Source organism: Embiotoca jacksoni, unplaced genomic scaffold, assembly GCF_022577435.1.
Source record: "Embiotoca jacksoni isolate LCO1_2020_lvr unplaced genomic scaffold, fEmbJac1.0.p SCAF_7, whole genome shotgun sequence".
Lineage (NCBI taxonomy): Eukaryota > Metazoa > Chordata > Actinopteri > Embiotocidae > Embiotoca > Embiotoca jacksoni.
In genome coordinates this window covers 17,463,374-17,479,770 of record NW_027185425.1, presented here as the reverse complement: position 1 = coordinate 17,479,770, position 16,397 = coordinate 17,463,374, and the positions used below count along the sequence as shown (strand labels likewise).

The window sequence follows — 16,397 nt, the reverse complement described above, 5'->3', positions numbered from 1 at the left end:
ATATCTAGCATGCTACGTCTCAGGACCGGGCAACAACACCTTCTTTAAAAGACTGACGCATTTCCATTCATTCACAGAATGGTAATTTGGTTTTGGTAGACTCGCTGGCCTTATAAACAATATAAAACCAAGTATTCTTTCCGAGATCTTCCATTATCACTTTAAAAAAAGACTTTTAGACAGAAGAAAGACAACTGCTTCAGTTTTGACTGCTAAACAAACCCAAAGCAGACACAAACAAGAACAAAGTATACGACTGAAATTAGAAATAAAGCATGAGAGATGGAGATAACTCCGCCGCATGTGGAGTGATGAAAAAGTATGCAAATGCTGACAGTTACATTAGCGCCTTTGATTTTTCTCATTAGGCATGCTCTGGGCTATGCATGGAGCAGAAAAAGCAAGCCATGTCAACAGAGCCGTCCTCACAATCAACGACGCAAAAGTTAAAAGCCTCTCTGATGTGGTTTTTTTTTTTTTTTTCTTCTTACAGCTGTGATTTTCAGAAAATTGCAGCGTTTCACAGGAGATCTTTGCCAAATATTTGATCCGTGAGGCAAGCTGCAGTGTCTCACTGGGATATTTTCAGTCACAGATAACATTCAGGACTGACGGTCAGGATGCCGACAAATTGTCGGGCTAATAAAAGTCTTAATGAGAAGTTCTTCTGTACAGATTGTTTACAAACTGCTGACGGGATCGTGAGTGGGGTGGGTGAGTGTACGGTCATATTGTAAAGGTGATTTTTATCGACGAGTCCACATATATAGTGACTGAAGTGGGATTTAATTTGGGCAAATAGTGGAGAATTTATTCTGTCAGTGGAGTTTCTTCTCATCTGAAACGTGCGCAGTTTTAAAGGGTCAGTTCACCCAAATGTGAAAGAAAACATTATCACTTGTCCCTTCTGATATTTTGTCATTCAGATAGTTTCAGGTTTCAGGTTTTTGCCCAACCTGAATATAATGGGTTTTGTTTATTGTGCTCACAGCATTCACTATTTTTGTTTAGAGTGTTAGCATGGTAATGAGCATGAATTACTTTGGGGGCTACTTTAGTGCCACTGAATATGGTGCTTGATGGAATTAAGTATTTACAATGAAGCAGAGACTTCATGTTAATCCTTCCAACAGTTCACCTCTCACCACCTACTTCTCACAGCTTTAGTCTTAGCTATGATTACCGTCTGTAAACCCTGTTGGCATAAAGATTTGTCAGATTCAGCCACTCTGTCGACCGTACCAGTCAGCAACCAATCAGAGCGGCTGAGTGTGTTGACGTTGAATTAGTTTCAACAATGGGGGCAGTGGTATAATTTCAGCACACAGCGACACTACAATTGGTGGTCAATGCCGATTGTTTAAAAACTTCAAAATGAACCTGAGTTTTCTGCCCATTAGAATGCAATGGTGACGTTGAGAGAGTCCGAGGATCCCCAGAGTCACTAGGATTCATCCTCTAGCAACCGTGAATGTCTGCACAAACATATAAAGCATACCATGTAGTGGTTGTTGAGCTATGGGAGCCTGGAAGAAATGATTTGGACCCAGTGATCAACCAAGAGACTGATATTGCAGCAGAACAATAATGTTGTTTTTACTTTACTGGGGGAATCTAGACTCACTGGTTGACAACGAGACATTGCTGTAGAAATATAATTCATTTATTCCAGAAACTTCCAGAGTCTTGATTTCTCCATAAAATCTCCAGACTTCATTACAAACAGTTTCCAGGAGGTTTTCTTTTTCTATTTTTACTGCTGTGAGAACCATAAACACCTCTAAGTGAGATTTTTCTTTTTGGAACTCACCCTTTGAAAAAAAAAAAAATGTCACTCAAATTAAGCCAACATTCACATCTATTAAACCAAACAGCGTCCCTCTCTGCGTTCATCGGTAGCGAAGCTGGCATCTCGACAGAAATAGAAAACAGCCCTCCTGCCAACACAAACTCAACCTGAAGGTGTTGCCTTTCTCACTGTCACCACCAGCACTGAAATGCGCGTGTGTGGAAATATAAAACTCTGACTGCTTCTCGGGTGTGTGGATATTCCCCCGTCTGGTCGTGATTGTAGATCCACCTCACCCCTCACTCAGCCATCAGCACACTTCAGTGCCCCAGACTTCAGACAGAAGGGATGGAGGGCAATTCGTCTGCTCGTCAGATCACATATCAGACTGTGTTCCAGTGAGATCACCGCTTCCTAAAACAATCCGCCACTTCTCACCTTTTTCATCTAAATTCCTTGTAAAGTTTCTGACTGACTGCTTCTTCAAATAAAACAATAACACACGATAAGATTTCAGGAAGTGTTTGAACATTTCTCTGCCCCTGTGCTCCAATAAGAGCATTACTTTTAGCCTTACAGCGTGTCTAACCCAACGATTGTCTTTCTCCTCAGATGTCCTGTGTCCCAACATGAAGGTTCAACCTGATCGCTTTAAGCCCAACAGCACCAGTTATGGTCTTGAAGAGGTTCCTGGTATGTGCAAACTGCTGCTTTCCTCATGGCAACACGTAGTGCTGGCAATACTTGTCAACCACAAAGTCAGCTCTCTTTTCTTTCAAAACATTTCCTACATCCACACTACATATTTAACTTGTTGTTTTTTTTCACACAAAGGGAGACGAAAAGATTATTTCTTATGTGCAAAGATTTAGACAGTTTTGACTCATACTTTTTCTCTTTCCAGCTCATCTGAAAATGAATTGGTTTTATTTTTGGCTTCTCTGACACACTAATTTTCTGTCTTATTTTAGGCTGCCATCATAAAAACTCAATATATTTGCAAAAACAAAATGCTGTCGCTTTATATCAAACCAATTTGAAAATCAAGTTTCTGTGTTTCGGGGGAGCTGTTAGCTTCCATCCATTTCCATAAAACTTCAATAAGTGGGCTAGACTATTTAATCTTGTATGAGCAATCCCTGCAGCAGCATAATGAAAAGTTGTCATCATTTACAGTAAAAAGAAAATGTTTGGGAAATACTTTCTTTCACTATCTTGCTAAGAGCTGGATGCCTCCACAGTAATATGAAGCTGCTGCCAGCAGCCAGTCAGCCGAGCTTAGCATAAAGACTGCAAACAGGGCTCGGTGCACACAAGTTCTGCTAAAAGTCATAAGAAGTGAGATCTTATTTTTCTTTAAACATCTTAACCTTTGGATGTAGCCAAGCTATATGTTAACCCCTGCCTCCATTCTTTACACTAAGCTAAGCTAACAGTCTGCTGCTGAGAGCATCATATTTACCGCACAACTACACATGACATTGGTGTCGTCTTGTCTGGTAACTTTAAGCAAAAAAGCCAATTTCCAAATATGTCATTATTCCATTTAGTAGGTACAACTTGCAATCAAACCAGAAACATTAATGGGGTCTTTTAACTACACAGCATGTAATTGCTTCCACTTGAGTATGTCACTAAAAACAATAAGAAAAGACTGAGTTTGATGACATACTGAAATAGCACAGGCTCAGGGTTGCACTCTCCCCCTCTAAAATACATGAGAGCTAATGTCGTTTTCTTTCTCTTACAATGGATTTGATAAAATTGGTATCAAAAAAAGTACCAGTATTAAAGACAAGGTATCAGTAACAGTATCGAACATTTTTGAACGATGTCAAGCCGTAGTTCGGCCTGTCTTACATTTGGTTATTCCTCTTTTGAAATGTTGCTTATTTGCGATGTTGCAGGCGAGGCTAAGAGAGTTAGAAATGTGCCTTTGGGTGTTAAAAGCCATTACCAGTAGTTCGTCTGCTTTCAGGAGCCAGTGTGAGCCGACCCGTTGTAGTTAGTAGTCTGTATGATATATAACATAGGTTTGGTTGTTTTGTATATTTTAGTGTATAAAAGTTACATATCAAACCCTTAAATGCAGCTGTTATTTTCAAGATTGGCAATTAAAGAAGTATTTTACCAAGTGAGGAGAATTACTAGTCCTCCATCATTTTATGTTTTTAGTTCATACATTCCAAGCTGCTGTGTTAGAGGTTGTTTTTTTTCCTCAGAAGTCTTGAATAGCGTTTATCCAGAAAGGTCGGATGTTGTTACAAGAGTGTCTTTTGGGGGATCTGAGTTCCTGTCTGTGTCTTCCACCCACATCCATCTCACTAAGAGAAAAAGCAGATGCAGTAGCAGGACTGTTTGGACTCCTGCTTTGTTCAAGTTCAAGTAGAAAGCGATGTCAGCGCAATGAGCTGTGTTTCAGAAATGTTGACTGTGAACACGCTTGGCTGGCACAGTGGAAACTGATCATTTGGTCAACTGATACATGTTTTTGAGGGCAAATTACTGCAGTAACACATGTTCTTGTTAGACTCTTTTGTGCCAGTATTTATTTGCTATTTTCTAGTTGTATACAAAGTGGTTCAAGTAGTCTGTTTGGCCTCTAAGACTGTGTTCTTCTTAATAAAACCATCACAGGCCACTAAAATAACAATTTTATTGGTCTGCATTTAAAACATTTTAGAACCTTTTAAAAGAGAAAAATAATGCTGTATATATTTAAAATAACCAATAGCTGAACGATTGAACACCCTTGCATTGATCTATTTTGCATAATCTATGGTCGGCGTCATAATGGCGGTGGAGCCTACACTGCAGCACACATAGGGCAAGAGACAGGAAGCTCGTCAAACAGGTCCACACGTGGACAAACAAACACATCGCTCCTACGGTCCGTTTAGAGTCTCCAGCTCAGCGAAGCTGTGTCTTTGGACTCTGGGAGGAAACCAGAGCCGATGGAGGAAACCCACTTAGACATAACATGTGTACTCTACACAGAAAGACCCCAGCTGGAAAGTGAATTCAAAACCAAGAACTCTGCTATAATGCTACCGTGGTAACCACTGAGTCGAAAAATGAAAAAAAAAAAAAAAAAAAAACATTTTGGAAAGGAAATGAAATGTCTGTACAAGTTTCATAGCCTGTTGTTCTGGCTGTAGATGTGAGGAAAGCACTATCATATCAGTGACGGATGACACACTGGCAGATATTTGATGTGTCATATTGGTTCTGTATCTTCCTGAGCGCCTGACTGAAACCCAGACATCCCCTTCTAGACTGCTGCTTCATATATAGTAATGATGCAGCCATGATCTGCTGAGCTCATGTGATTGTTTCAATCAATGGTCAAAATACTTTTTTTACATCTTTCACTTCAGTAAAAGTGTATTTTCTAATTACAAGATAAGATTTCATAATTACAAGAAAAGATTTCGCAATTCAAAGATCAAGATCTCGTAATTATAAGAAAAGGTTGAGGGGATTATCAGTCATCGCTAACCTTGAAAGGACAGGGACCGTAGTGCTCCCTGATCTAATGTGATGAATGTGAGCTTGACGATAAACATACGTGGAATTTCACTTTTCAAAGAATTTCAAAGGATTTATTAATGATGGAATTATTTTCTGACACACCAACAGAACAACATAAGCAGGAGTGAATATAATTAATTTTTTTTAGAGGTTTTTTTTTTAAAACTCAGTGGTATTGCACTTTAAGGCACTTTCCACACTGGCTTAATTCTTCAATTCTTCAGACCGGGAGACTAAGTCCCTTTATATATCACTTTACAGATGTAAAGTTTTACCAGAAACAAGAATCATGATGTTGCCATGGACACTGACAGTTGAACTATGGGCTGTAATAGGGGCCTCATTGTACAGCCTTTATTTGTTTACACTGTGGAAAATGAAGTATGACGGTTCAGCTATTAACTGTTCTTTCTTGTGATGTCCCATTGGATGTACTGGCGTTTTAATTCCTGCTTAATTAGTCAAACTTTTATGAGATATAATGAGATAATTAGCCAAACTTAAGTCCTGAACCATCTTTTTCTTTTGTGAATGGAATGCACTTGGCACTTAGCAAAATGGTCGTTTCCCTATGTATTATATTATCAGATGTTTCTATCTATAACAAGGCCTTATACTGATCATACATTATTCACATACAGTCTAACTACTTATTTCCACCACGCAAGAGGAAGCATTAAGTTTGATGTCATGTTCCTACACGTTAAAGATACTTTTTGATCCAAGTTAGGTAAAGACCATCCAATCAGCAGTGATTAGACAGGACACAGTGGAAGACTGTGTGTTCATGATCACAGACGACAGCAGCACTTCGCACTGTCGAGACACATTATCACATCCTCGTTACAGGGCCGGCGCAAATTACGTGGTTTTGCTTTTCCTCTCAGCCGCAAAAACAAATTAGAAGAAACTTTTTGATAAATCACTGAGAACTGCAGATGTTTGCTTAGGCACTGGGATTGAAGTAAATCCTCCGGAGCTGTGTTTTGTTTGTCTTTCTTTGTCAGATCCAAAATCTGAATGTTGTTCCACTGGAAAATTATATGAGTTATTGTGGACCCGTCCATAAATACACTCCACTGATTTATATTTCTTTTACATTTAGCTACCAGCACCACAAATGAAATGGTGCTCCTTAAGAGCTTTAACCCACTATAATTTAAATACTTAGGTGCTGTCATGATACAAGTTTACCTATCTAAAAATGTACTTCTATACTTAATCGGTTCCCACAGTATGGTGCAGGGACCACCAGGAGTACACGAGGAAGCCAAAGCAGGTCGAGTGAATTTTACTTTAGATGTTGTCACAGTGAGAGAAAGTAGAAGGATGGTTATTGGCTTTCTCCTGAGGGAAGCACAGACAGTTGTGTCATAATCAGATCTACTCGAAGAGCCAAAACCTGCTGTGGGGGCCAACTTGGGGCAAAATGTTATCGAACAGGCGGTCTGAGGTCTGAAGCTCCCTGACACGACAAAGATGTCCGGGGATTTCCAAAGTCTATAACTGCAGCCTAACTGAGACGAACACTGTCAAACTTGCTTGAGTAAAGAACTTTTTTAAAGTTTTTTTTCCGTTTGTGGCAAAGCACATGAGAGATGTTCTGTTCATGCAGTGAAGAACTAGACAGACAGTATTTATCGTCACTACCCCGGCAGCTCCCACTTATAATTATACAACAAATGCGTGAGTGCAGTTCTCCGGGAGAAATGTCAGGACTATTTGCCACTGATTATGATTTGACAGCCAAGAGACCTGCGGTTTGAGTAAGACTCGTATTTATCACGGGCTGTCTAGTCTGACCCCTCGGGCTGCTGAGCAAACACAAGAGTGCTGCACAGTGTCTTTGCGGCTCCGTGCTCGCTATCTGCTGCACAAATGTTGCCATCTGCTCTGATCAAATGAATGCTGTGTGCAGCGCGCTGGCCTCTCCCAGTCGGTGCACTCATCTGGCTCTCACCGCAGATCACCCTATTGGTCGTTTTTTTTTTTTTTTTTTGGCAGTCCAAAATAACTTTTTCGGGCTGATTATAGGCTATCCGCTGCCAGTCCAAATTACAGCTCTGCGCTCGGATGGCCCCCAAAACAGCCACACAGAAACGGAGCAGTGAGCGAATGTGCGCGATGCACAAGAGCGCTGTGACAGGGAGAGCAGAGCACAGCTGCAGGGCTTCCTCCAGCAACCCATAACCAGAAAAAAACAGCACTTCTGGTGCAGAAACACATCACCAGCGCTCAAAAGATCTGAAGAGCTGAAACATTTGCAGTTTCACCTGCTCATTTAGTTATTAAGCTGAAGTGTTGTTTTTTTTTATACAAGAACTCGCTGATTCTTGATTTCTGTTCTGATTCAAAAGCAAGACAACAATTGCACCTCTCTCAGCACACTTCATTAACATCTTTAAAATACTCTCCTTTGATTATAAACATGGGAAACGTCTGAACTTAAAGCCTCCACGGGTCACATCATGGAGGTACAGGCAGGGGTTGAAGGAGTACTCGGTTCTTTTAAGTAAAGGCAGCAATACCACAATGAATTTTATTTTTATTTTTAAGTAAAAGTCTTGCATTTAAAATTGAATTTAAGAACATCACTGTCGGCAAAATGTAGGCTACTTCAAGTATGAAAAGTAAAGGTACTCTTCATGCAAAATGTCACAATTTCCAGTGTTATATTTATCATATGTTGGAATATTGCTTCATTGACATGGAGATGTGAGAAGCATTTCATTTCAACACTGCTGAATAATTGTATAACAATGCAGATACAACAATCTAGTCATGTGTTGAGTCCAAGCATACAATTGAAAAACAAACTGCACAAGCATGAAACGTAGTAAGAGCAAGTAATGTATAGATGTATAAATGGCTCTAACAAAGATATTGATCTGAACAGTATATAGCTGTGAAATAAATACAGTGAGGTAGAAAGTACAAGATTTCCTGCTGAAATGTAGCAGAAAGGAAGTATAAAGTAACAGAAAATGGAAAAACTTGAGTAAAGTACAAGTACCTCTATATGGTACTTTAATATAGTACTAGATTACATGTACTTAGTTACATTCCACCTATGGCTACAGGCTTTTCAGGTGAAGCAGTTTTAAAGTAAAGGGAACCCGTTCTGTGACAATTAAAATGTTATTCTGCGTTGGATAAAAGGTGAGCTATACCAAATACCTTGAAATAGATATTGTGGGATGAATATAAGTGTTTTCAAGGACATTTACGCAATAACATTTTTGATAAATAATCATCAGAAATATGGACATAATGTGAAAGCGGGTGAAGGCAAATAATTGAACTGCCAGAACAAACACATTACTATAATGCAGCCTTTAAAACCTGGAAAAGGCACTTATGCTCAAGGCTCTCACAATATTACAATATCCATATCACAATACCATGTAATATCAATATATCTCCCAGCCACACTCTGAACAGGAAGTTTCACACTCATAAATCACAGACAAGACTTGAACACAAGCAACACACACACAGGTGTGTTCGCATTTCAGCCTCAGATATCTCAAAGTCCTGCAGCCAGTTACAAACACCTGAATCCACAGACCTGATGCTACATGAACAAGCATCACGTTGAGCTAATATGTGCCTTAATAACTGAATGCATTACATTTATACACACAGGCAACAGTAGGTAATTAAAGTCATGTACTGACCATTCGTCTCTGTTGAAGGCCAACAGTCAACAGCTGTTCAGAAACTGCTAATAAAACGCCGACAAGCGAAACAAACCGCTGCGTTTTCTGTCACACTGCATCTTATATATTATAAATCCAGGTGACTTCCGCTGATTCCTAAATGTCAGTGTGGCGTGTTTTTGAAGAACTGGGCCGTCCTGAATGCTAAGTTTTTGGCTAAGAGGAAGTGAAATTCAGGTTGAAAGTTCAACCAGGCGAATCAGGTCACCTGTCATGTTTTTTATTATTATTATTATCATTGTTTTTTAGTCTAAAAATATTTAATTTATTTCATGAATGTATCCATTCATTCAAAATACAAATACTGGTATAAAAACTAAAACTAAATATTATAAATAAACACATTTCTTTGGGGGTGCAGGGCGGGGAGAAGGGGGGTTGCTATGGTTATCTTACAGACATACACAGGTACAGGTAGCCTACACCTTTAGGGGAGATACACAAATTACTAACAAAGTTCAGCATTTAGCATCAGGCTTAACAGCTTTTGAGTGTAAATCTGGCAACAATTTAAACTATCAAGATTAAACTGTATTATAATACTCATAGTTCCCACAGGGACCCTATCGTGATGACAATATCACCAAAGAAGTCAAAGAAGACTTGATCAAAACCTGGTATGTGACTGGACTGTGTATGCAACGCTACAGGGCTTTTAATTTGAAACAAAGGCTTTTAATTTGACAACTAAGTCACACTGCAGTTGGCAGACAGGCGGTGTAACTTCATCACCCACTCACTCTGTGACAAACATTCAGGTATGAACTGGTGCTACATCGGAACAGCAGGAAGGACACTCTACTTGTGATTGGTTGTTGCTTTGTTAGAGGGTTTAGGTTTGGGTTAGGATTAGGGATCAGCTGATTAAAAACAACCAATCACAGCAGCGTGAGTTTAGAACGAGAATCCTTCCGGCTGATCCAATCTACCACCAACCCTCAGTTAAGTAGTGCTTGCCCCATTGGTCCCGCCAATAACTGAAAAGCACAGATACAAATATATCTTTCTGCATTTTTAGCCAAAGAAAAAACAGCACCACCTTCTGGCCGGTACATATCAAAGCAAATACTTGGCATTCAAAATAAATTGTGGTGTAGAAGAAATGTCTCCTAAAAGGTTTTTCATATTGATAGAACTGGCACAGACACTGAGACACTTTACTGACAAACAGAGTAGCTGTCGGCCGGCGGACCGAGGATCCCCTCAGTTATTCAGTCTGTTATGACGGCTTTTGTTTTTAATGTTATTTTTTGCTCGGCTTCTAACGGCGCGGCGGCAGCGCATGTGTCTTACCACCTGTTTCCAGGCTATTTCTAATGACATCCTCTAAGCTTTTGCCAGACTCTCACATTACCACCTTCACGCCCCAGTTTCCTCTTTGAAAGATTAGTGCGCTGCTGTTAATATTCCCACCGGAAACCTCACATCTCACAGATTCTGCTGCATTACTGAGGCTGTGCAGGAAAATGTTGAGGCTGTCCTGCTTCTTGTTGACTCACTAATGGCACAGTCTGCTTTCAGAAGAGCTCAGTCCACACAACATAACCACCGGCTTTCAGTGGTATCTGCTGGACAAACTGGCAGCAATAGTGCTGTACAAGCTCTCACCCTGCTGGCATCGCCATAGCTACAGCACTTGTTTGTTGTACAAGGGAGTGTCCTTTTCTAAACCACCTAAATATGGTCTGTGGTTGCAACCACATCAATTCACAAGCTGCAGGGCAATGTACCCACACGTGCACACACTCTCAGACCCACACCAGGACCTTACCAGCGATGGCAACTACTTTATTCCACTTTGACTTTTAATGGCCCAAACAAATAGCTCTATTTTCCAGTTGTTCAGTAATACGGTCATTTTAATCTCTTTCCAAAAAACCCACAAACACAGTGGCTGCAGGGTGTGGTGCGACTGACCCACTTAAACCTCAGTATACCCCGAGAAATCTGACATAACCGTAACTGAACCTCATGACTGGAGAGCCTGGCTGGCTCGTTTATGAGTGTGGGAGACTGTCCAGAGTCCAACTGGACTATTTTACTGTGTTGCTGCAGGGTTCAACCTGATGGACTACTTCAAAGTGAAAGATATCCTGGGAAGCAGAGATGACGACGGCCAAAGTCCCTACGTTCGTCTCGGCACCATGCCTATCGTGCAGCAAACTGGGTGAGTGACCAGCTTATACTGCAGACAAGTGTGTATAATGCACACTTGCTTCTGAATATTTGTAAATGTGGGACTTAAAAGCGAAGCCAGACTGAGCTGGTAGAGGAACAAACATGTCCATCTAAGGCCCTTCTGAATCTACTCACCCCCTTCCACTCCCATGGATTGTTCTAAGAGTAGTATTATGTTTCCTGTGGGTCAATTATTTTGCAGTGATTTGACACCAAACAATTGCGTTAAGAATATTCATTAAAGAATTCAATTGACCTCATTCAAATCACTTCAGCTTTGTATCATTCAGTTCATTTCAAGTCAAGTCAATTGAATTGAATCAATTCAGCTCAATTCAGTTGTGTTGTATTCAATTCAGTTCAGTTTTATTTTAAGTGTGAAATCATCATGCAACATGGTCCCTAAACACTTTACAATCCCAAAACAACACACAGCAATGACACAAAATAACAACTGGACACATTAGAAACATTAATGTTTAAAAAAAATCAACCTTGGCCTGTAGCAGCATGACTATTGGTTCATGGTCACTTCAACCAGCCCGAACTATAAGATTTATCAAGTAGGATATGTAAGCCTGCTCTCTGCCTCCCGAACCCAAACTGGGAGGTGGTCCCACAGGAGAGGAGCCCGACAGCAAAGGCTTGGCCTGCCGATCCAAAAAGCAGAGTATTGCAAAAATATTTCATGGATCGGTTTAAAAGATAATATTTACAATAGGTAATGCTGCAGGGACTTCCTTCGGTAATATTGTACTTCAGTGATCCAAGTTTTCTAATAAAACAATGAATCAAAGTACCAATAATCTGACATGCAGTGAATGTGTGGTTTCAGTTTTAGCCCCAGGACAATTTCCAGCTATCTCAGACTTAGATGGAAATATTCATACCACTCTCATATCAGTAAGAGAAATATGAAGCTTCAGTCAACAGCCAGTTAGCTTAGCTGAGCACAAATACGTGAATACAAAGGGCAAGCCTGGTGCAGGCTAAAGGTAGAGATATCACACTTGCACTACTACAGCTCACTAATTAGCACGCTAAATCCTTGTCTAAAAAAAAAAAGAACAAAGTGTAAAAATGACAAATCTGGTCTTAAACTGGAAGGCAGATTTTGTGCTGTTTCCACCTCATTTCCTTAAAGCTAAGCTAAGCTAACCGGCAGAGCTGATAGCTTTCCGATATAGAAATGACAGTGGCATTGATCATACCATGTAACTTCCAGGAAGAAAGTAAATTAGCACACTTCCCAAAGTTTAGAATTATTCCTTAAGAAAAGAATTAAAAATTAACCACAAATTTAGAAATATTTTTTGGGACTTTCTCCAATTAGGCTTTTTAAATATTTTAATAAAAAAAAGAGGTCTTCAAAGGCAACACACTTTTTTTTTTTTTTTTTTTTTTTTTTTAACACAAATAGCTCAAAATCATCTGAAATAATACATACAAAGTGTATATGATACATGTGTAGTGCATGTGAGATGGGTTTAATTTGCCACAATTAACAAAATAATGTCAAAGCAATTTAATATCATCTTACCTCCTCTTAGATATTAAATATCAGTGTCAGTCTGCTGAGGACAGCAGGATCAGTAGCTATAAAACAGAGTGATTGTTAGGTAAAACTTAGACAATGTCTATACATAGGCAAAAATAGACATATTTAAACAGTCACTGCAACAGTGTGTTTGTCACGTCCGCTACACGGAATAACAATGTGCTTTTATTCCCACAGAGACGTGTTTCCTCAAGGTCTGCCAGATGAGTACGCCTTTGTGACGACATTCAAATTCAGGAAAACCTCAAGACGTGAAGATTGGTACCTCTGGCAGGTTTTTGATAAATATGGAATCCCACAGGTGAGTCAGCCAAATGTAAACAGTAATAAATGTGACTGCATGCGGCCCAATTTGGAACAACTTAGAATAGACTCTGCTCGCTCATCATTCAGTTTCCTTTTTAGGTTACTGGGCTTAAAACATAAAAATAGTGTCATAAAAAGTTAAATTCAGACAAAGCTGAAATGTTCAGTAATGCAACCTACTGTATTATTGTCAAACTTTTTCTTCTCATCTGTTCCCAAAATCTGATATTGAAAAACAGAATAACTAAACAGTACAGTAGGCCTCCCAAACATCAAGCGCCTGCATGTTTCCTCTCCGGTCGCTAACGTCGTCTTGCCTCTGACCCGTCAGGTGTCCATCCGTCTGGACGGCGAGAACAAGGCGGTGGAGTACAACGCCGTCGGGCTGACAAAGGATGCCGTCCGAGCTGTGTTCAAGAACGCCGAAGTCGACAACCTGTTTGACCGCAGCTGGCACAAGATTGCCCTCAGCGTGGAGGCCAAGTCCGTGTCCCTGTACCTGGACTGCAAACACATCCAGACGCTGCCCATCGAAGACCGGGAGGACATCGACATCCAGGGGAAGACGGTGATCGGGAAGAGGCTGTATGACAGTGTGCCGATCGATGTGAGTTTTTATCTCTGCTGTGAGGATATTCTCGCTATCCAAGGTTGTTTTCTTATGGTTTGATCTGTTCATCAACTTTGTGTCTGTGTTGGTGCAGTTTGACCTCCAGAGGATGATGATTTACTGCAACTCCAAGCATGCAGAGCTGGAAACCTGCTGTGATCTCCCCAATGGGCCTGTGAGTATTACAGTCTGTTGACTGTCCGCCTGCACCTTTCTACTGACTGTGAAACCGTGTACATGGTTGTCTACAAATAAACTAATGCATAGTTATTATGAAAATTACAACAGAGAAAAAGACTGGATGATGTTACTGTTCAAAGGAAACGTGGCGTCCAAATAAGTCAATTTATTTGTAATTGCAAGTTGCTTTAAAACAGTAAAGTGTCTGCTCGTTGGCTTAACTCAGTCTCTAATTTGAAGATACTGAACCCAAAGTTGCTACCAATGGCAGGCGAGTGCCTTGCACGGTAGCTTTGCCAGCATAGGTGTGTGGATGTGTGTGTGAGTGTGTGAATTTGAAGCAAACTGTAAAGCGCTTTGTGAGACCACTAAGATGATAAAGTGCTGTTTAAGTAAAGACTATGTCACGTTTAATATTTGATTTCACCAAAAAACAATAATTGTTGAGTCACAGTAGTATAAATCTCATCAGACAGTCCTGCCACTCTGTTCACACAAGTATGCTGCAGTTTTTTTTTTAAAAGACATTGTTTTGTTGCAGTGCCCTAAGAAAGTGGTGACAGAGGCCCCCCCCGTGGAAATCCTCACTCCAACACCAACCGTGGTGGAGCAACAAAGAGGCCCTCAAGTGAACTGCTCCTGCCCTGCGGGAGAGAAGGTAAAGCCACCTAATTTTACCTCTCTTAATCCCCGTCTATTACCTCCACGGATGAGTGGGAATCCTTTCTTCAACGGCTTTCAATAGACGGCTGTGTTTTCATTTCCCGCAGGGAGGCATCGGTGCACCCGGTGTTGCAGGTCCTAAGGGTGAAAAGGTCATCTACCATTGCCTTTCAGCACTAGTTTGTGTGTGACAAACTTCCATTATGTTGGTTCGGCTTTCTTTTTTTTTTATTGTGTGAACATGCCTACCTTTTCAGGGTGACGGTGGCCCTAAGGGTGGCCTCGGATCGCCCGGCCTCAGAGGAGAGAAAGGAGAAACTGTATGAAACAGTCAACATTCACACTATTTATTTCTTCTAAGACGTAAAAATCAGCTAATCGCTAATGTATTGAATTTCACTTTACCATGTGATCATAGCTTCAAAGCATTTAGTTAAACAGACTGTCAGGCAAGTCATTACATACTGCATGCCTTCCAGCTCTCCTGCTTTTCCTCCTGCCTCGATAATAATTGATCCTTATCGATTAATTATTTGCAGGGCAAAGTAATCTCTGTCAAAGGTGACAGAGGTGAGAAGGTAAGTAAACTTGATCCTTCCCGACTCTGCATGAGCATCACCTTTAACCCAAAGACATGTTTTATGCATATTTTATATGCATGTAGACAAAAACCTCTAATCTGCTGCTTGAAATATATACTTCTTCTTTCCTATCTTGCTTGTTGTGTTTATCTTATTTATGTATTTCAACAATTTCTGGCAGGGAGTGTCTAGGAAAATGCTCATTCAGCTGTTATTGTCAGAATTACAGGACAGGTTACCACAGAGGATGTGTAGCGGAGAGGGCAGTGCTACGCAGACGCCCACCAAGCCTTTAGAAATCACAGCCTCTGCGCTGCCTGCCAGTGCCAGCTCGGAGTCTCACAGTATAATTTATTCCTTGAGACAAACTCCCCTGCATGCATCATTCATGTCCTGTCCTGAGAGGGACACTTAAAGCGGCCACAAGAGGTCTGGCAGACAGGAAGTAGACCTCTGACTTGTCTTATGTGCTTCGGTTGTGTTGAGAGTGCGCCTGGAAATCCTTTTTGGATGAAACAGGTGCACTGCAGGAAGCAGTCAGGCACTTTTTCTTTCTTTTAACAATGCAGTCAGACAGACAGCAGAGCTCATTTCATGATAAATTAATTTTCATTTTGTTGTTCTCGCTGCGAGAAAACCCCCTGCCTGGTTTGGTAAAAGTGCATTAAATCAAACTTTAATGCACAGTATTCCCGCTGCTTTTTCCATTTCTTACTTTCTGCGAAAGCATCTGGCTTCACTTTTTTATTTTTTTTTTTTTTATCCCTGAGAAGGCTGCAATTTGTTGCTGTAAACTTTTCTGAAGCTGATGCAAACACATGACGTAAGTTGACTTCAAGCTGCGGTCGAAAGCGGCTACGTCGGTCATCAAGTCACACGGGGTGAAAGTGAATTCATCCCGCTTTGATGGCGTCTAATTGCATCTTTAACCAGCTCGAAAAACGGCAATTCCCCCACGTAGCTGTGTTGTTATACAGTTGATGATGTCTTTTTCTGTTAAGGGGTGCAGCAGAGCACCGTCTCCTAATCTCTGTGATGAAAGAAATGACATGCATTAATATGATAGAAGCCTTAAACTCAAATTAAAGGGCAACCTTCTGTGACTTGTAAAGTGGTTTATGAAGCAGAGGGAAGTCTTGCAGTGGGCAAGAGCTCGTGGTACTGTGTAATTTAACAGTCATTGCTTTTCTTTACTTTGAATTCCACGGGATTCTCTGGCACAGAAGATGACATCAGTGTACAAACCAAAAGTGCAACTCTTTGAGGACAATGGGAAGCCATT

At 40.6% G+C, this 16,397-nt stretch overlaps 1 protein-coding gene across 1 annotated transcript in view; it reads left to right on the top strand.

The window, feature by feature from the left end:
* The window catches only part of col22a1 (collagen, type XXII, alpha 1), a 60,327-nt gene that overhangs the window by 2,314 nt on the left and 41,616 nt on the right, over window positions 1-16,397 (top strand). The window contains exons 3-11 of the mRNA XM_069176733.1: window positions 2,402-2,482; window positions 11,095-11,206; window positions 12,953-13,076; window positions 13,413-13,688; window positions 13,786-13,866; window positions 14,413-14,529; window positions 14,642-14,686; window positions 14,792-14,854; window positions 15,074-15,112. Coding sequence (XP_069032834.1) covers window positions 2,402-2,482; window positions 11,095-11,206; window positions 12,953-13,076; window positions 13,413-13,688; window positions 13,786-13,866; window positions 14,413-14,529; window positions 14,642-14,686; window positions 14,792-14,854; window positions 15,074-15,112 — 938 coding nt within the window. The remainder of the gene's footprint in view (window positions 1-2,401; window positions 2,483-11,094; window positions 11,207-12,952; window positions 13,077-13,412; window positions 13,689-13,785; window positions 13,867-14,412; window positions 14,530-14,641; window positions 14,687-14,791; window positions 14,855-15,073; window positions 15,113-16,397) is intronic.